Source organism: Rhinolophus sinicus, chromosome 9 (assembly GCF_057876585.1).
Source record: "Rhinolophus sinicus isolate RSI-liver-muscle chromosome 9, RSI-T2T, whole genome shotgun sequence".
Lineage (NCBI taxonomy): Eukaryota > Metazoa > Chordata > Mammalia > Chiroptera > Rhinolophidae > Rhinolophus > Rhinolophus sinicus.
The window spans coordinates 35,176,395-35,197,669 of NC_142509.1; the positions used below are offsets into that span (position 1 = coordinate 35,176,395).

At 42.1% G+C, this 21,275-nt stretch overlaps 1 protein-coding gene across 3 annotated transcripts in view; it reads right to left on the reverse strand.

The window, feature by feature from the left end:
- ANAPC5 (anaphase promoting complex subunit 5) overlaps positions 1 to 21,275 on the reverse strand; it is a 33,266-nt gene that overhangs the window by 5,936 nt on the left and 6,055 nt on the right. For all 3 annotated transcript variants that reach the window (XM_019734087.3, XM_074321742.2, XM_088801029.1), the window contains 8 exons: positions 16,379 to 16,445; positions 14,116 to 14,217; positions 12,931 to 13,121; positions 8,796 to 8,877; positions 8,057 to 8,146; positions 5,328 to 5,509; positions 4,103 to 4,238; positions 886 to 960 (listed from right to left, as the gene is read on the reverse strand). In XM_019734087.3, coding sequence (XP_019589646.1) covers positions 886 to 960; positions 4,103 to 4,238; positions 5,328 to 5,509; positions 8,057 to 8,146; positions 8,796 to 8,877; positions 12,931 to 13,121; positions 14,116 to 14,217; positions 16,379 to 16,445 — 925 coding nt within the window. The remainder of the gene's footprint in view (positions 1 to 885; positions 961 to 4,102; positions 4,239 to 5,327; positions 5,510 to 8,056; positions 8,147 to 8,795; positions 8,878 to 12,930; positions 13,122 to 14,115; positions 14,218 to 16,378; positions 16,446 to 21,275) is intronic.

Here is a 21,275-nt window from a genome sequence, read left to right on the forward strand (position 1 = left end):
CCCTTGTGGCCAATCTGATGGGTATAAAATATCTCATTATTGTTTTAATTTATATTTCCCTGACCACCAACCAGGTTAAGTATCTTGTTACATATTTATCAGCCATACGTGTTTTTTTCTGTAAACTGTGAATTGTCTTTTTTTTTTTTTTTACTGTGCACTATCTGAAAAAATAGCTAGAACTGTAACCCAAACTACTGCATTGCAATAGCACCACCACAGAGCCACACTTCATCTTTGGGTGCTATCTGACACCCTATTTGCATACTGCCTTTCACTCTGGGTACTCTGAATTCAGATCCCAGCATAGTTCACATGCAGATGGGCACTCATGTCGTATCCAATGAGGGGGAGACAACAACCCATGTGAATGGCAGCCCCAGCGACCAGCAGGAGGAGATACCAGGCCAAGGTCGCTTATGACTTTAAATTCCCTAACCTACTGAAGACTAAACTTGGTAAGGGGAGGAAGAGAAAGAGGCCCCTTGCAACAGTTTTCTCAGCCCCATCAGAGATAAAAAACCACTGCAATCAGGAACAGAGGGCCTAGGAGTCCTTTATAAAGTTCATTCCTTCTGGGTACAACATGTTCCCAAAAGGTCATTCAGTTTGGGGAGGAAAAGATTAGAGTTGCCAAGTATTGAGACAAAATAACAAAACGAGACCTTATTCTCCAGCTATCTCAGAACGACACTGATGATGTCTTTTCTTATTCCCACACAGTTAGAGACACAACAAATACTAATTTAGAATTACTCAGACGGGAAGAAAAAAAGTACCCTACTTGAAATCTTTTCTCAGAGTTTATTTCTCAGCCTTTCAGAAGACAGCTTATAATAAAAAGTCTTTTGAGAAATAAATCCATTGCCATGCAAGACAGGTTACCTGGGCATGCTGACTATTGGGTGGGAATCGCTCCCTCAGGTGCTTCAGCACTTCTGAAGCTGCAGCGAAACAGCCCTAAACAGAAAGACGAGATGTGATGAGCACACTTGGGTTGAAACCACACCTGCTGCACCACGTGCAGGATGCAGATATGACTCATCCATTCTTGGAGCAGAACCTGGAAGACACTAGGCAGAGACCGTCAAGTATCAAAGGGCTTTTTTTTTAGGTTCTAATATATTTTATCTGTTAAGTTACTCATGTAATATGTATTCACTCTAGAAAAAAAACTCATAAAATACATGTAAACAAGAAAGAGACAAATTACTTTCAACCTCACCAAAGAAAATCATAGTTGATGTTTTGGCACACATCCTTCTAGACTTCTTTTATGAACATAAATATAAAACATACAGATATTCCAAAAGTAGATATACATACAACTTTTGTAAATTGCCTATAACACTGTTTACCACACGGTAAGCACTCAATAGTTTCTCAATGAAAGAAATCTTTCCAGTGTTAGTAAATACAAATCTGTATCATTATAATATTTATTAGGTAAATAAATTATGGCATACCAAAATAATCTCATAGTTCGGGATATTTTGGTTGTTTCTGATTTTTTTCATTTTAAAAAATGCTACAATGACTATCTTGGTGCATATATCTTTGCATGGTTGTCCAAATGTTTCCTTAGGATAAAAACTTAGAAGTTGAATTGCTAAGCAAAATGACAGGCACTTGTAAGTGCTTTGATACATATTACTAATTACTCTCCCAAAATGTATAAGCACTTTCACATCAGCACTCTACGCTTTCTCCTCCCCTGATACTTAAGCATCTTGGCCTGTTTGGTGAAACTGGTATTTCACTGCATTAATTTGAATTTAATGACCAAATTAAAAAAATTTTCTTTTTTTTTTTGGCCATTTATGCATTTTCTGTGAATGCATGTTCGTGTGTTTTTTACACTCTTATATTGTTGGGATGTTCGTGTTCACTTTATTGACTCCCAAAGCTTTTCAGTTTGTTCCAATCTTTGATCAGGTCACGTATCTTCTGTCTACACAGAAGCTCAATTAGACTGCAAGTGAACTTCTATTTGAAGTGGAAATTACATTGAATTATAATAAGAGATCATCAATCTCTTTCTTCTTGTGATTTTAACTGACCAATCCTGCCAATTATTTTCATGACTGCCATGGGGAGGGGGGCACATGGACCCAGATGGGTTGTCGTCAGTCAGGCCAGGTAGAGAGAACAGTGTGCATGCTGCATACCCCCCGCCCCACCCCCAAACATTCCCACTGAAGCCTGCCATTGCTGAGGCTAGGAGAGGAATGACACATGATGAACCAGAATTACGCAGAAAGAGCAACCGGGGCGGTACTTCCTCCGGGCTGCAGGAGGAAGCTCGGAAACTGCAGTTCAGTCTAACTTGTATAATTAAAACTGACAGTCATCAGCCCAGTGGGTGTATCTACAGGGTTGATGTTCTAACATAGAAAGGTCTTTCTAAGGCAGGTTAAAGAAAGGGGTGAAAGAAATTGAACTAAAATAAAGAGGTCACTGACTATCTTTTGTGCAATTAAAACATTCCCTAACACATCCGGCCATTAGAGCCAAGCAATGTTAGGGTTAGCAGGTTTTTCACATAAGCCCAGAGATGAAAGGGGGATGAAGACGGAAATATTAATATAGATCCAAAGAACACAGTTACTTTTCAAGGTCTTATTCCCAGGAAAAAAAATCACAGAACAATAGGCCTTAGAGAAAAGTTTCAAGACTAAAGAATTTGGCCAAAACAAGATTTCTGTAGAGGACTTTTCCGTTCCAACAGAAAAAAAAAAAAGCATTTCTACTGTACATAACTGAAAGAGAACTGAATGAAATTATTCCACTGTTTAAAGTTAGGGTCAGTGGGGAGAATCCAACTTCAAAAAGTCACATGGGATCCTTCAAATGGGTGAACTATATGGTATGTGAATTATGTCTCAATAAAACTGTTGGGAAAAAAGTCGCATGAGGCTCACACCAAATACCTAACTGAAAGTTCACTGACTCATCTGTTATCACGTCACCAGGCCAGGAAAAGAAGGATGTCCAAGTGGTTCCAGTGCCATTAAGAGGGGGAAAAAACCAAGACAGTGATGAACATGAACATTCCTGGAGAAACGCAAACAGCAAGCACAGCTGGCTGGCCTGCTGCTTTGAGGTCAGAAAGCGAGGGTGATACTCCCCAGTTCCAGGAAGAAAAGGCAGCTGAAGGTGCGTTCGGAACCCACCAGCTGGAGCGCACCACCTGCTGTTTACACAGCGACCTACAGGACTGCAAAACGCTAACATATAAGGGAGACTTCTGAAAGGGGTGGACACACACAAAGCTCTTTAGGCTGCAGATTAGGGAATGCTGCGTGTTCTGATGCAACCTAAAAACAATGGATACTACCACAAAGATGGAGAAAAATAACACGATCAAGGAAACGTACTTATAGCAAGGCAGTGTTAGTGGGCGAGAGGGCTTAGCTAAGAGTTTCCCTGACCTCTTGCCCATGAAAGGACAGAGAGAGCCTAGAGCAGCATGAGACCCTTTAATCAATCCCCTATAAAGAGAACCATGTAAAACTACTTGGGCTCTAAGTCAAGGTTATGTCCAATTCCCACTGTCCTTCTTGAAGTCGATCAGACTTGGGTTGATGCCCTGACTGATATGTACTGATTGTGGATATAGGACTTAGCTCCCTGGATCTCTTTTTCTTGTTCTGTGAAATAGGGATAATAATAAAGCTGACCTTGTGGGGCTATTATAAGGATTCAATAAGATAATATACTTGAAAAACTAAGCACAGGGCCTGGCACACAACAAATTCATAACAAACACCAGATATTATCATTTTAGCAATCCCTTTATTACGCTCCCCTCTCTCCTGTAAACAGAGCTCTACAACCAGAAACTTCAAAGACTCCTTTTTATTCCACTTGTCACATGGAAACAGCTGACCTATTCCCTTCGCTGATGCCAAAAGGAATCCAAGTTCAACAAACTTTGCAGACCCCACACCCAGTCCATTTCCAATGGTTCGGGACTGCACCCTTTCCACCTCCTGCATCCAACCAGGCCTGGCCAAGACACGACCAGTGCTTTTCTCAGGCACTGGAGGAGAAAGCGCAGAGCCTCCATTGCTCTGGAAGCGCTCTGGCCCGGCCCGCCTACCTGCTCCGCGTGCAGCTCCGCGAGGTGGCACAGCGCGACAGCGAACGACTCCGTGTTGTTCTGCTGCACGCCCGCATTCACCGACTCCAGGCTGTTCATGCTCAACAACATCTGGGCCTGCTGCAGCGCCATGGTGCTGGGCGAGGAGACGGCGGGGGCACCCATCAGTCAAGGGACCCAGGCCGCGTTCCCCCACCTCCCCACGCCCCAGTTATCTTCAGTGGAAATGGGAGGAAGTTAAGGCCTTCTGCCGGCTCTGGTTTCATGCGAGCAGCTGCCTCCAGGCGCCAGCTCTCCTGCCCTCAGGACTAGCAGAGCCCTGGATGTACGGCACCGAAGGAAACAGGCAGGGGTTACGCACGACTTGGAGCTCTGAGCTCCAGACGCCCCACCGCCTCTGGTTTCCCATGGTCACAGCATGTTCATTAGTTTTCACGGGTAAATTCGGCCCCGATGCCACCCTGGCACCAGCTGCTCCCGCAGTATAAGCTGTGGCCAGCGTCCGCAGCTGTTTCAGACCACACTGTGCCAAAAAATTATCTCAAGTACAAAAACAAGACTGGCACACTAGGCACTTCCTTTCATGATGGAATTCCTACAAACAGCAGATTGTCAGGTGAAAGGTGAGGTAAGTGACAGGGCTCCAGGATTAAAACTCTGGTTCAGAAGTTTACTTCCAGGCTAAATGGAAACTAAACACAAGGCTACAGACATTCATTCCAGAGAACACACCTCAGTTAACAGGGAGCAGCTTTCTTTACATAACAGTTTTGGGGCTCAGGGGATGCTCAGCTTCAGCGACCACAACCCATGCCTCCTGCGAACAGGAAGAGGGTCCTATCTCAGAGCGCAGGGCAGTGATTGGAGTCAGAGGGCCTGGCTTTGAGTTCCGGCTCTGCCACTTAGTCAGCACAATGGTGATTCTGGGCAGATGAGATGTGTGAACTTTGGTTTATCCATCTCAGAGCGGACATCACCCACCAGTTATCTCAGAGCAGTGAGGAGTAAATAAGAACAGGGTGGGGCAAAAACTCTGCAAAGCCTGTGCAAAGTACAATAAATGTTTTGAAACTATAAAGCACTGTCTTTACTCCCCTGCATGAACCACTTCCATCAAAGGCGGAAACACTTGTAGGTTTGGTCTCTCACAGAACCAGTCTGCCAGCCCGTTTGTCTATAAAAGGGTTCACAGCGCATGGCCTTGACCCTGCGCCTGAAGACCCACCTGCGGCCGTACAGCCTCCAGATGGCAGTTTTCTGTGCGATGCTGATGTCAATGAGCTCCGACAGGCTGTGTTTCCAGTGCAGGAGGTCGGAGTCCTTCAGGGCATCCATCAGTTTGTTTGCTGTCTTCCCAGCAAAAGCCCTCTGCTGAACTAGGGACTGTATTCCCAGGGAGGCGAGGTACTAGGCGGACAGACACACCCATGGCCCAAGACAGAGATCACACAACAGAATTTGTTCTTCAGAATTTCACATATTTTACATTGTAGCACATGCACAGTGACAGCACTATTTAAAAGGAAAGCACCTAGAGCCTGATCCTGACCCACAGAGCTGCGTTCCTGCACTGTGCTCCAGTTCCTAGTATACTGGCAATAGCCAGGGCTTTGACATGAAATGGACCTGAGCTTAAACATTGCCTCTGCCATTTACTATGTGACCCGGAGCCAGTCACTTTGCTTCTTAGCCAAGCCTCAGCTTCCTCATCTGTAAAATGGCATCAAACCTATCATACAGAATTGCTGTGAGGATTAAAATGAAATCATATGTCAAACAGTGCCAGGCATATTATGTATTAGGAGATTTAGAAAGGATGCCTATTATAAGCATAATTATCTTCTCATTAACTTTTAGTAAAATTTTCAAGGATGAAAACTCAACTAAAAAACAATCAGCTTAAATCCATAACAAAAATTGTACTTAAGAAGTCTACCATTTATTTTAAGGAGCCACTTACTTTTGTCACTACAACTAATTCTGTACATAAAACTTTCCTTTTCCAGAAATGAGTCCAGTGGACAATTTACAAATTTGAAAAGCATATACTTTAAATTATTACATACAATTACTTTCATTTTTACTGGAATTTGTTGCAAACAGATGCTTAAGCAGTCCCACTGCCTATAGTCGTTTTCAGTAGATGTTTTTGAGACAGAATAAGGTTCTTTGTGCAACAGTAATCTAGACTCACTATTCCTTCACATATAGAGACTATGCCCTTCCGATGCCCCTCAGTATTTGTCATCGAGGACTGTAATTCAGGTCCTTCCCTGTCACTAGGACGAATCTGCCTATCAGGTTTACTGGTGCCTGGCTTTGTTTATTGTTAAAACAAGGATTAGCAAACTTGTGCTATAAAGGGCCAGATAGTGAATAATTTAGGTTTTGCAGACCACATTTTATCTCTATTGCTATTCTTTATTGTTTTCTCCCCCAACTGTTTAAAAATGTAAAACCCGGGGCGGATGGGTGGCTCAGTTGGTTAGAGCCCGAGCTCTAGGCAACAGGATTGCCAATTTGATTCCCACATGGGCCAGCGAGCTGTGCCCTCCACAACTGGAGTGAAGTCAATGAGCTGCCGCTCAGCTCCGGGTGTAGAGATGACTCAGTTGGTTGGAGCGTGGGCTCTCAATCACAAGGTTGCCAGTTTGACTCCTCTACTCCCGCAAGGGATGGTGGGCTGCGCCCCTTGCAACTAACAAGGGCAACTGGACCTGGAGCTGAGCTGCACCCTCCACAACTAAGACTGAAAGGACAACAATTTAACTTGGAAAAGTCCTGGAAGTACACACTGGTTCCCCAATAAAGTCCTGTTCCCCTTTCCCACTAAAATCTAAAAAAAAAAAAAAAAAAAAATCTTAAAAAAAAAATTTTTTTAATAAATAAATAAATAAAAATGTAAAACCCAGGGCGGCCAGTTAGCTCAGTTGCTTAGAGCGTGGTGCTCTTAAAAAGGTTGCCGGTTTGAACCCCACATGGGCCGGTGAACTGCGCCCTCCACAACTAGATTGAAACAACTACTTGATTTGGAGTTGATGGGTCCTGGAAAAACACACTTAAAATAAATAAGAGTTAAAAAACAAAAAAAAGTAGGCTGGCCCGATGGCTCAGGCGGTTGGAGCTCCATGCTCCTAACTCCGAAGGCTGCCAGTTCGATTCCCACATGGGCCAATGGGCTCTCAACCACAAGGTTGCCAGTTCAACTCCTTGAGTCCCTCAAGGGATGGTGGGCTCCGCCCCCTGCAACTAAGATTGAACATGGCACCTTGAGCTGAGCTGTCTCCCGGATGGCTCAGTTGGTTGGAGCATGGGCTCTCAACCACAAGGTTGCCAGTTCAATTCCTCGAGTCCCGCAAGGGATGGTGGGCTGTGCCCCCTGCAACTAGAAACGGCAACTGGATCTGGAGCTGAGCTGTGCCCTCCACAACTAAGACTGAAAGGACACCAACTTGAAGCTAAACGGCACTCTCCACAACTAAGATTGAAAGGACAACAACTTGACTTGGAAAAAAGGCCTGGAAGTACACACTGTTCCCCAATAAAAGTCCTGTTCCCCTTCCCCAATAAAATCTTTAAAAAATAAATAAAATAAATTTAAAAATTTTAAAAAAAGTAAAGCCCATTCTTAGCCCAAGAGCCATACATAAGCAGGCTGTGAGCCAGATTTGGCCCAAAGGCTGTAAAGTTTGCCAATCCCTGGTTTGAAATCAAGCCTTTCCTGAAATTTTTCTAATATGTGAAAGTTAACGTGGCTCAATAAACTAAAAAAAAACAAAAAACCCAAAAACTCATCAAATTGATAAATGGAACTTTCACAGGTGTTACCAGGATAAAGGGAGAAACCTATCTCACAGAATTTAGTAGTTTAATTAATAATTAAGGTCATATGAAACTACCAAGAATAAAACCACACCATTTATTTAAACAATGTCACAGGATGATGAGCCTTACCGGTAACCCAAAATGTACTGCTTTCTTCACGGAATGCTCTAACAGAACATAGCTATCGGATCTCTTCTGCCCCAGCACATAAAGCCAGCTCTGGTAAGAGAAATCATCAAAATATATCCTAACAGTGAAATGGTTACTGTCCTATTGAAATATCAGCATGGTTGCAAAAAATAATTAACAAGGGACAAAATAAATCCTCCAACATGCTCTTTCATGAATGATGAACTTAAGTAAACCTGTCAAACACAGGAAAACTGTCAAACAAGCCACTGACTTTCTTCACTTCTGACAGCAGTGAGTGTCAAGTGTTCCAGAAAAAAAAGCATGAAGCCCCCATATGGCCTTTAACTGAGAAAGTGAGATTCTCAGGTGATTGTTAAATGAATCCAGCATTTTACTTGTGCTTGGTTTTTACTTATGCTTTTACAGGACAACGTCTCAACCAGCGACAAGGTGCTGCATACACCTTTTTGTTAATGCCAATGTTTAATGTGATAGTTTTTCACGGCAAATTGCACTAAAATTTGTCGGTAAGAGACACCGCCCAAGCAAAACAGATGTCGTGAATTAAGACAGATAAATACAGTTGCCTTTCCTGCATTCCCATGACTACCTAACTACTGTCCCGTCACTGCTAAGGACCTTTGCTCCAACGACAAAACAACTCGATTCGAACGGGGCCTTCCAAAGGCCAACTCAACCCATGGGCAGAACTCCCAAGGCAGGAGGGTGGCCTCACCAAGCAATGCTGGAGACACACGTGATCGTTGGACTCCTGGGCAATCCGAATCGCCTCCTGCAGGGCGAGCTCTGCCTGTTGACTAAGGAAAGAATGAACATTAATCTCAATAACAATCACAAACATGCACCAGCAACAGTAGCAGGAAACCGTCTGTACAGTAATTCATCTGAGTGCAGGCCTCTGCGTTGGGAGCTGTACTGATGGGCTTATTCCCCTGAGGCAGTCCCCTCCCCCAGCAGCAAGAAACATTAACAAAGGAGACAGAAGACAGGCCCCTTCTAAGGTGGATTTCTACTAAAAAGGGAATCAGGGATTAGCTTTTCTTGATATCAGCTCCAAGAGTTTTATTTTAGCTGTCTGTGGCTAAGGGAAGGGGCAAGGAGCGAATACAGTATTTTACTTTTCACTGTATTCCCTTCTGCATTATTTGAATTTTTTTTTATTTTTTTTTTTTTTACTATGGCATTTGACACTTTTTCCCAAAACTAATTTTAAAAAGTATTTTGAGGATGATCCACTTCTGATATTTTTTTTTCCCTGCTCATGTGATTCCCCTCCATCTGGGATGTCTCCCCCTAATCTCTCAACTTCTGAGGAAATTCAGCAAAACGTTCTTGGCTCTACTGAACTCTCACTTCTGAAAATTCCCACAGAAATGCTATCTGTACCCCACCTTGCAATGCTTGATTAAAAACTACTGTGGGTCATCTCTTTATTTAATCTGTGTTCATTTTATTTTTTCAACTAGTTGATAAACCTGTAGAGGACCTGGGTAATGTCTTAAAGTTTGGGTTTCCCAGTGGCAAGTCACGAAATAGAAGTTCTATCAATGCTGCGTCACTGAGGCTCTCCAAATAAATTCTATGGGTGCCACTTATTTAGGGAAAAATTTATATAAGGAATTTTCTTTCAACGTGAGCTCCAGCCTCACAAAATTCATTTTAATTGGGAGAGCTGAATTGGTCCTCAACAACTACTGTGTGAATAAATAAACCAGATACACGTTTACTCATTTTACATTTCTTTCACATCCTTTTAATAATGAGGTGTAACAACATAAACTACTTGAGAGCAGGAAGCATATCTTCACACACACAGGCCCTCAGCAAATACCAGCTGACTTAACTTTATCAAACATGTGATGATCAAACACACGTTATATTTAGAAAAAAGGCTTTTGGGAGAACTATATGCTAAAACAAGACTAAAGAGAGATTATTTTTCACAGGTTGGAAGTAAAAGTGGATTATCACCAACACTGAAACTTAACGTCAGGCAAATCCTCAAAGATTTGGACTTGATGGTTTTCCACTGCTGCTAAGTAGAAAAACCTCTGATAAATTTTCAGTAACGGAGCAGGAGGCAAAATGGCTATAATATCTGAAATGCACTGGCTGTCTACTGTTTTCAAAATGCCAGGGCAGAAAGGTCTGGTGCCTCCACAAAACAGCTTCCCACGTCAGTCACAGGAAAAGCCGAGTCCTACCTGGGCCTACAGGACCCTAACTGTGCCGCCTGCCCCTTACTTAAGGCACTCTAACCACAGTACTTGCTCCTCCTCAGACACCCCCAGGAGACTACTGCCTCATGGCCTTTGCATCTGTTGTTCTAGCTGATACATGACTCACTCCCTAAATTTCTGTTCAAATACTAAGGTAGCAGTGGTCAGGGAGGGCTGACCTGCTACCTTAATATTTAGAGATTTACAAACCGAGGGAGGGAGAGATCTGTGCGTATACCTGGAGGAAGAGTGTTCCTTAGGAAAACAATAGCACCCCCTACCCTCACTCTCTAAACCCCCTACCTGACCTACTACTGCTGGTATATGTTTAGTGTTATTTGCTGTTTCTCTCTCCCACTGTAAACTCCATGAAAACAGGGGCCTTTTCCTCTTTTTTCACTGCTATATCTCCAGCACCTAGAACAGTGCCCAGTACACAGTAGATGCTTAATAAACAACTATAAAGATTTTCAAGAAATCTCCACAGTTCTATTAGTTAAGTGACAAAGATTTACACAGGCCCATAGTTTCAGGACTAGAAACAAAGACTGGACTTGAGTACATCAGGAATTAATTACCTATTAAATTCCATGCAATTAGCTGCCTATCCATTGATAATATTGTAAATACAAATAAATTTTGTACAAAAGGTTATTTATATCTAGAAGGCTGTATATAAATTTCTAAACCCTAGGGAAAGCTGTTTTGAACACAGAAACAGGGTATTGATAAATATTACAAATGGTGTTGCTATTTATCATGCTACGTAAGAAAGGAAAGACCCCGATCAAGAGGTATTAAAGCTGGGCAGACAAAAAGAAGCTGATTATTAAAAGATAATATTGAATCTCACAAAATCATGGTGTGTGGAGTAGCCAAACATTACCAGGTACAATTATCAAGCTGATGCTTCAATTGTCTTAATGGCACCCCCTGTTCTAGGCTTGAGAACCCCACTGGCATCTTTCTCAGAGGATTTCTGCAGGGGAAACTTCTTTCTTTTAATGAGGAAAATTATTTTGCCCTGTAACTTGCACTTACCATCTCTCGCTCATCTCTAGTAGTCACAACCACGACCAATGTAACCGTGGTCGTAGCCCACGACCAAGCCCTTTCCACATGACCTTTTATTACATGAATATGTCAGACACGCATTTAGCCAAATCATTTTTCTTCAGGTTAAACATTCTCACAACCTTCCTATATAATTGATATGACATGGCTTTGAATGGCTCCAATGAGACTATCCCCCATACAAGCTCCAGCTCATCTATGTCCCTTTTAAAATGTGACAACCAGAAGTTAACAGAACTTCCTGGGTGTTGCCTGGCCCACACAGCAAGAGGCAAAACTCTCAATTCTTGAACTCTGGACACTCTGTTTCCATTAATACACCCTAGAGTCCCGATTCAAAGATACCTATAGCAGAAACCAACTTCTGTCAAATAGGAAAAAGTCACAGGGGGTGGAGAGACTCTTTGAATCAGTGATTTTCTATCTTTTCACCATTATTCACATTATTTCATTGTTTATAAAAGAGCCTCCATGTTTTGAAAATTTTTCACCATTTAACTCTATTTACTAAATAACTGATCAATTTTTTTATTTTTATTCATTAAAATCATAGGCATATGTTAGCAATGGCATAAGCCAAGTGTCATCTGACTGAGCATAAACATGGGATTTTTTTTTTTTTTTTTTTTTTTGGGGGGGGAAAGTGAAGTCATTTATTTGTCTTTTACATGAAAACAAAATTGGGATGTTGGGGGTGGAGGAAGAACAAGAGGGTAGCTAGCCAGCCGCTTAAGATTATTCTGAAGTCGGAATGGCGCAGCTGGCTGCAAGACAGGAATCTGGGTCCCCACAGCAACATGGCGACTGCGACTGGACCAGAGGCGGTTTACTGGAAACACCGTTTTCTACGAAGTCTTATCCCAAGCTAAGCAGGGTTAAGGTTACATTGGAAGGTAACACTGTCTGGACTATTTTTCTTCTGAGCACAGAGATGAGTTGACATGCAGCAAGGGGACGGCAGGGCAAGCAGCGGGGGCCAGGCTAACCTAGGAGCAGACGGTCAGTTCACGAAGAGCGAGCGCGTAAACTCGACGTAGTCAAAAGCGGTGGGGAGTTCACGGCCCTTGCCATCCACGTAGGGCTTCACGTGGGAGACGCAGTAGTAACATGGGATTTTTAATAAGCCAGTGCAGTCTTTTATCCAGTAAAGGCACAACTTCCTTTTGGTTTTTTGAAATACTGTAAATAGCTTTTGCATCCCTATTATTACCTCCGAAAAATCCTTTTGGGACTCTCTGGCCTAATGACCCAATTTCCTCTTAATTCAAAGGCTGTTGTTCTTAGAAGTAATGAAAGAAAGAGGCCACGTATTAAGACCGTAATGCTAAGTAGTGACACCAGGGGGCAGAACGTTTAGGTAGAAGGTTTTCATTAACTTCTGTCCTGTGAAAAAACTTCCCTTTTGGAAGTTATTGACAAGTCCAGGTCAGTCAGTCAGCACCCTTCCTTTCTTTTCTTCTTCTTTTTAATACAGCATTAAAAAAAAAAAAATCATCTCAATTAACATTTGACGTTATGTCTTCAATCTCTGCCTGGATAAACCATCTATAAACTTACTAGTGTCCGAAGCGGCAGTGCAGGGCGGCCAGGTTCAGAGCAGCGTATCTCAAGCTCCGGCCGTAGCCCTCTTCCCCGTTACTTTTGCTTTCGGCTCCAGTAAGAATCAGGCGGTCAAAATAATGCAGGAGGCTGTGTGTTGAGCTGAAAACATCTTGGACCCGGAGGTTGTTTAAGTAGCTGAGATAATGCTAAAACAAGAAACAGTCCCCTTAATGTAAATGTACCGCTTCCTCTTGTGTGAGACAAATTCAGTCCCACTTACTGGCTGCAGACACCCAGGTATCCCCTACCCTTCTAACAAGACAGCCGTAGTTTAGGTTCATATTTCCCCCCCAGGCAGAGAAAACAGGTTCAAGATACAATGGTTTGTTTCCTCCCAGAAGGAGACCTCAAATGAAAAACAGGAGTGCCATTAGTATGCACGTCAGCATTTTATCCTAAACTACATCCACTGTGTCACTGGTTCTACCAGGTGACATGTGAGGATGGAGAGGCCACTCACCTAGCTCGGGGAGTAAGGAATATTGAGAGTTCAAAACTAAAGATTTTAAAACCTAAATTGATATTAAAAACTATACAATTAATTTTTCTAAATGTCCAAGTTAAAACACAGTGATACTTGTACTAGTCTACCAAGTTAATTATTTTCTATCTTGAAACTGTTTTCATTTTGTTTGATTTCTCTGATTTAAAATTCCCTCCAAACAGGCAGATCCCAGTTACCAGGGAGCAAAACAGGTATCTTTCTACATGTGCATAAAGTCACATGCCAAAGCCAGGTGCTATTAAGAAAAGTTTTTCAGGGTAAAAATCCATTAAGGAATGGTGTTATTTGACCTTAAACACAAAACAAAAACTACACTGACAAAAGTGGAGAAAGGAAAGAATTTTTAGGAACTCAATTCTTAAAAAACTCGGTCACCTCTATCACGCCCATTATTCACAACATCAGAGAGACGACGAATGAAAGAGAACATCATTAGGTTGAAGCAATCCCTACTGGGCCAGGGGTCGGGGCGGGAGGGACAACTGCCACGCAGGCTGAGCTATTTACTTGCCCTCAACATGGTTTCTTCCCAAGAATCTAGGCCAGTACCGATCCTCCTTTGCATGGCTCCCAGATATGGAGAGTAGCCTTGTTGTTTCTTTTCCGCTCAGCAACAAATTCTGGAAAAGACTCACCGCTTCAGCAAAATCAGGATTAAATTTCAACAAGTTGTTCAGTTCTTTCTGCAAAGAAGCTGGAGTGAGGGCTTTGGTCTCATCATTCTTTAACAAAGAAGCCTGAAACGTAAACATGACAACTCAGTAGACAGAAACGGCCAGTAAACGTGGAAACGTCATACTAAACAGCATCATCTGATTCTTTTCTTTTCTGCGGCTACTCTCTCCTCTTGACCAGAAAGAACACTGTTCCCTCTTCTTGAAACAGTAAGCCTCCCCATCCACACACTCCTCCCATGCAAACAACTGCTAATCCTTCAGGCCGCAATGTAGATACCATGTTTCCCCGAAAATAAGACTGGGTCTTATATTAATTTTTGCTCCAAAAGACACATTAGGGCTTATGTTCGGGATGTCGTCCTGAAAAATCATGCTCAGGCTTCTTTTCTGGTTAGGTCTTATTTTCAGGGAAACACAGTAAACCTACTTCTAACCTTCTAGACTAGGTAAGGTCCTATAAGCCCCTACTTGCTCCCATAAGCCCCTGCACTAACCCATCCTGTAGTACTTACCAAGCTATATAAAAAGTGCCAGTCTGACCCCACCCACAGGCGGTAAGCCCCTTCAAGGCCGGCAGAGTGTGTTACAGGGCTGCAAAGGGCCGTATGGCACCCAGTTGCCCTACTCGTAGTTATTTGTTTCAAATGGATGGTATCAGCAATGATTATATAAAACATGTAGAACACTAGTTCCAAATTAAATATTAGCACTTAACTGGGTTATAGACACTTCAATTCTATCTAGACAAATTTTTCTTTATAAGTGATAATAATTTCTAAGTCCACTTTAATTCATTATATCATTATAGAAGATTCCAAAACTATGGAAAAGCATACAGACAACAAAAACCACCTGTAATCCCTCTACCCAGAAATAACACTATTAATTCTTCAGTGTATCTTATTCCAGTGTCTTTTGTGTATGTGTGTTTATATAAGTATGTATATGAGTATACATATATGTACACACGATATTTTTAACAAAATTAGAACACATAATTTTCCTTCCTGCTCTTTTTACTTAATATTATTACAGACTTTGTCTCATCATCAAAGTCTTTGAAAATATGATTTTTAAAGCAAAAGTATTAACCCTTTGACTGTCATATTTATTGCAAATACTGTCTTCATTTTGTTGTTTGGCTTTTAATGTTGTGAGAACGTGTTCTGACATGCAGACATTTTTAATTTTGATGCTGGAAAATCAAATGATCCTCTCCTATGTGTTTCTTTCACAGCTTTTATGTTTAGAAAGTCTTTCCCCACCCAGAGATCAATTAAAAGTTTATAGTTCTTTCTAGTTTAATTACAGCTTTAAATATTTACATTTATCCCTTTAATCCATCTGTAATATACTGAGGTGTGAGGCTCCAGCTCTATTTTCTCCTCTATAGTTAACCAATTGCCTAGATGGGTTTTTCTAATCTGTTTGAAATTTCATCTGCAGGGATGTTTCTACCACTTTTAGCTAGAACTAAACATTACATTTTCTGCAGACAGAAAATTAAGATAAAAATTAGGGAAAACTGGGAAGTTCAACAAAAACCATCAAAATTCTATGCTTGAAAATAACATGAGAGAAAAATGTTCAGCTTCTATTACTGAAAAATGAAAAAGCATGGCTCAAAAACACCAGCAAAGTGTTTGGGGTGAAGTGTACTGATGTCTGCAACTTGAAATGCATAAAAAAGAAGGAAGGAAGGAAGGAAGGAAGGAAGGAAGGAAGGAAGGAAGGAAGGAAGGAAGGAAGGAAGGGAGGGAAAAAAGAAAGAAATGGAAAGAGGATAGGTAGATACATGTGATTAATAGCAAAATATTAATTGTAGGAAGTAGGTGATAGGTATATGGGTATTCACTGTATAATGCTTTTCAATTTTTCTTTCTGTTTGAAAATGTCCATAATAAAATGTTGGAGAAAGGGATGTAAGTCTTCTAAATCATGTTTAGAAGCATGTTTGGGAGTTGTATTCATCACACACCATTACTAAAAGAACCTGTACTATAACTTTAATAGAAAAATAAAATCCCTCACAAAATAGGAAGGGCCACATAGCGACATTTGCATTGTTAGTGAAGAAAGAGGGCCAAGAGTAAGCGATAATGCAAGAGTAGGGGATAATTTGCCAATAAACCTACTAATATAACAGGCGTATCCCGTACCATATTATACAATGTCACAGAATTTTAAAGAAAGTTCATGATAAATTACAGAATAAACATACCTGTTGAGAAAGAAAAAATTCTGCTTGTTTTTGGGACAGTGGACCACTACAAGATACCTCTTCTTCTCTAGAAAAAATAAAACAAAAATAATATAAAGAATTACAGCATAGTGAAAATGGTAATGCTTAAAAGTCAAATACATTCTTTACCAGAAGAGTTCACAAACTGTGACCTGTCAAACAATATAATCATGGACACATACAGATCTAAATTCTACCCAGCTCTCAGTGTGATCTTTCTAAAATGCAAAGCGATCGTGCTGTCCCTGATTTAGAGCCGTTCAATGGATCCTATCAGCTTCCAGAATGAAGTCTACATGTTCAGCAGGGCAGGTGCAATGCTTCCTCAGTGGTCCTACCTCCCACCTCTCTCCTTCGCCTTCTCTTCCTCACCTACACTCCAGCCCTGATGAGCTCCTTCCAGGTCTCCAATCAGGACAAGACGACAAGAAGCCACCGCCCCCCCCCCCCCCCCCACCGGCCCCAACCCAGACTTCCTCTATGCAGGGCCCATTTTCCCGCTCGGCTGGACTGTTGCACACCATCCGTCACTCTACATTACCTCAAGTGTCATACCCTCCAGGAATCTCTCCTGAAACCTCTCATTTGAGCTGCCACTGTCTCCTAGGGATGCTTATCACAGCACTTGTGTCCCCACTGGCGAGTCTGGTGGTTCTTACCCGCAATGCTATGTGAATACCTGGTGCCAGGCCCTGTGCCATGCCCAGGCACACGGGCACTCAGAGTTTGGGAAATGAATGAATGAAGAGTTTCTAACTCCATGCTACAGAGACAAGATGGTACTCTATTCAAGAGCAGGAAACAGAGGCTTCACCTAAGAAAAAACCATCTGCCTGGAAGTTCAGATTACAAAGAACCAATGAACAAGACATGTACTACTGTAAATCTAGACGTGACAAATCTGTACATTTGTCAATAAGACAAACAGTCTTATTTTGAGGGCAAAGTATCAATATTACCCTTTTGCCACATGACTCGACGAAAAGGCTTCCTATAAAGGACTATGATAAGTATAAAAATCAGGATTTACTCGTAAGTAACACTTGTATAAGCACCTGGGTCTAATACAGCAGTTCTCCAACTGTCTCATGCAAACAATATGTAAACAGGTATTCTAAAAAAAGTGCTTCTGAGGTTAAATAATTGGGGGAAAGTTGTATACTCTGTCTCACTTTGAGAGGAGTGATGCACATTAGAGAATTCCAACAAAAGAAACTTGACTTTTTTTTAACACACCATTGACTAAACTCACTGGTACCAAGAGTCCTTCCCTCACATCTCTCAAGAAGCACTAGTGTTCCATAGAAAACACTCTGGGAAGAGCTGCTCTAATACGCTCTTGGTTTCATTTCCAATAAATATCACCTAACAACCCTAAGGCAGTGTATCATTGCAGCTGCCAAGAACCGGCCCTGACCCAGGCCTAACAAAGATCCGTGACACAATAGTGACCCAGAGGGAAATGGAAAAAAAAGCCACAGGCCAAGTTCTCAAATGGAAAACAGTTAAGTGTCTGGGCAATAACAAGCCCTTTTCTCTTAACATGTCCTTAAACAAAATAAGCCCAAGGCTTGAAATAAATATGACTCTCCACAAAAAGGCTAGAGACAGGTGCGAGTCTGAGTGAAACTGGACACACCACTACCAGCCCCGTCCTCCTCTAAGGTCCATGATGCTCAGTGTTACCAAATGCTTGATTTACTTAAACCCTGCCCTGAAAACAGATTTGGGGTTGCGTATAATAAAGGACAGAGGAGCACAGGAGCAATAGCTTAATAAAATAGAGATCATCAGAGTCATGCAACGTAAAACTGCTACAAATGAAGGCAAATACAGTTATTACAAATGAAGATCACATTTGGCTCTGGTTTCCATGGTGGCAACCGTGGCCGACATAAACAAGCTTGGGAAGAGCGAATAAAAGTATCACGGCCCAAAGCATGCTTTACTGACTCATCCTTTGCATCCTAGGCCAAAATACATGCAGGAGAAAGTAACTCTCAAGCCACAGAGGCATTCCTTTCAGGAAAAGGGCTCAAGTATACTTTGTTTATGAATCCAGTTCTCAGCTGGACAGAAGTTTAGACATACTAGTGCCGCGAATCAAGGGCACTTAACCTGGGCCCATGGATGGGCTTTAAGGAGTCCATGAACCTTGTAAAACCACACGCAAAGTCTGCACGGATGTACATTTTTAATGTGGAGGTCGTGAATGGCATTCAGCAGATTCTCAAAACAAGTCTGCAAACTCTTCTAAAGAGCTTAGATCTACCATTACAATTGAAAAATTAAAAATATAACATGGGATTGATCAATCAACAAACTTGTTTTGTTCTGCGTACTTGCAATGCATAAAACACTAGTTGAGGTGCCGGGGGCAATACAATGTCTTAATGGGCTTACCGTCTATTAAGGCTACGAAGGCTAAGACCAGCCATGTGAAAGATGGCAGTAAACGACAAATACCAAGGATGAATACAAACTCTGTACTCAGGAAAGGGAGAAACCACTGCAGCTGGAGTGGTGAGGGACTTGAAAGGCGGGAAGGAGCGGGGGAAACGATGAGGACGGGAGAAAGCATTCCAGGACAAGAAAACGAAAGAGGCACAATGGGAACAGGCCGGGCGTGTTCCAGGGAGACAAGCAGACCTGGCTGGCCGGGGTAAAGGATCCAAGTTGAGAACAGAAGGTAAGGTCAGAAAGGTCAACTGTGGACGGCCTTCCACAGCAGGCTGGGAGAATGTGTGGAATCTCTGGCGCTCTCTGAACAGGGCAGTGACAGGACGAAGCAGGGGATAGGAGGCACTGAGACAGAACAGCTACTAAACATCCAAGGAGACCACGAGGACCTGAGCCCTTCCGAGGGGTGTGGCCAGAGGGGGTGACCCAGCCCTTCCTCCCAGCCTTACGCCCTCAGGCCACACCGCCCTCCCTCCCGTCCCTCCACATTGGCAGCCTGTCCTGTCTGGGCAACTCTTCTCCGGGCCGGCTAGCTTCATCACCCAGCTCCCAGTCTTAAAGAGGCCTTCCCTAACAGTACCCCCCATTATTCTCTGTCCTTGTGTCCCATTTCATGTCTTTATTGCACCGACACTCTCTGAAATTACATTACTTTATTAATATAGTTACCTCTCTATTACCTGACCCTCTCCACCTAACTCCACAAGGACAGGGACACTCCACTTTTCACTGACAGCACAGCACCTAACTTAGTACCTGGCACACAGGAAGTAGTCAGTAAGTATTGGTTGAATACATTTAATGAATTGGGAGAGTTATATGAAATCACTGGCAAGTGAAGAAATACCGGAGAATTTCTACTTTCGTTAGGTCCTTTTAGAAGCACCGAGAAGATGCAGTTCCCGCAGCTTGCAGACTAGCCGCCTTCACTCACGCTCACGTGGTGTAATCCTATAGGCTGGACTTCTATTGCAGGACACAAAGCTGCCCCTGAGCAAAAGGAGGCTGAAGCCAAATTTCGGTTTGCACTTTCTTCTGCAATTGGATTTTTAAAGACACCTGATAAACATTTGTTGCCTGACTATCCCCTCCCTTAAATTAACAGTTGGGTTCCATTTTCAAATAGGAATAATTTCATTGTTAGATGGGAGATTTGCAAGCTATTCAATATTACTTTCCCTCTTCTAATTTCAGTACAAATTTCTAGGGCAAAAAAAAATCCTGTCCCTGGAGAAAAGGAATCTAAAAACATTCCAATAACTCAAAAAACAACAGAAGAAAGGGCTAAAGTGAGAAGCTTCTCATAATGCAACAAAACATTAGAAAAGATCACAGAAAAACATGAAATTTTCTTTTTTAAAAGCATCAAGAAATGTAAGTAAATATATCTTGTAAAATAAACAATATCCCATACCAAGTAAAATTGTTTCTTTTTGGACAAAGGATTATACTATTTAATTAGAATAACATTTAAATAACATATTTCTTTTATTTCAGTGATGAAATTCAGCTGACTAAATGTATACTATTTTCTGAAACCATATACCTTAACACTAAATACAATGGATTACACACTAATGAATTCTGAGAATAGGATAAAATAAAAAAGATGCAGTTAGACCTAATAAAAGCAGGTTAATTTAGGAGAAAGCCAAATTATAGTAAGAAAAGTGTGAATTTTAACGTTTCTGAATAAGTGACATTCTGCTACTTTAAGCACAGAAAGTAGCTAGAACAAAGATCACACTGTTACCTGGAAGCCTTCCTTAGAGAAGAATAGTAGTAAAAAAAATTAGAGAAGACTAATAGTATTTGTTGACTTTACTAAACACTAGGCACTGTTCTAAACACTTTGTATGGCTGTATCATTTAATTCTCACATCCACCCTCTGAGGAGGTGCCATCTCCCCCATTTTGCATTAAAAGAAATTGAAGCACAGAGAGGGTGAGTGACTGGCCCAAGGTCTGACAGGGAATAAGGGAAGGAGCCAGAATGCAAACTCAGTGGTCTGACTCCAGGGCCAGACCCTCAGCCCTGCACTATATTCCTTTCCAAGACGTGAGAAGCATTGCTAAGCAACGCTAAGTGAGGGAGGTTTGGGAAGGAGTTAATGGTACTATAGTCTTGCCCCCAGGATGTACTGAACGAATCACGTAACTCACAGGAACTGCAGGGAAGCATTCTCTGTCTACACACAGTCACCACCCCACCCCACCCCCACCTGCAAGGGGCCTCTCCAGGCTGCTCAGGGCAGGCGAGGCTTACGTAAATCAGAGCTCTGAACACACTGGATTGTGATGATCTGTTTACGTGTCCATCTTCCTCACCACACTGTCAGCTACTTGAGATCAGGGAATATGAAATACACACATACACACACACACACACACACACACACACACACACACGTTTTCC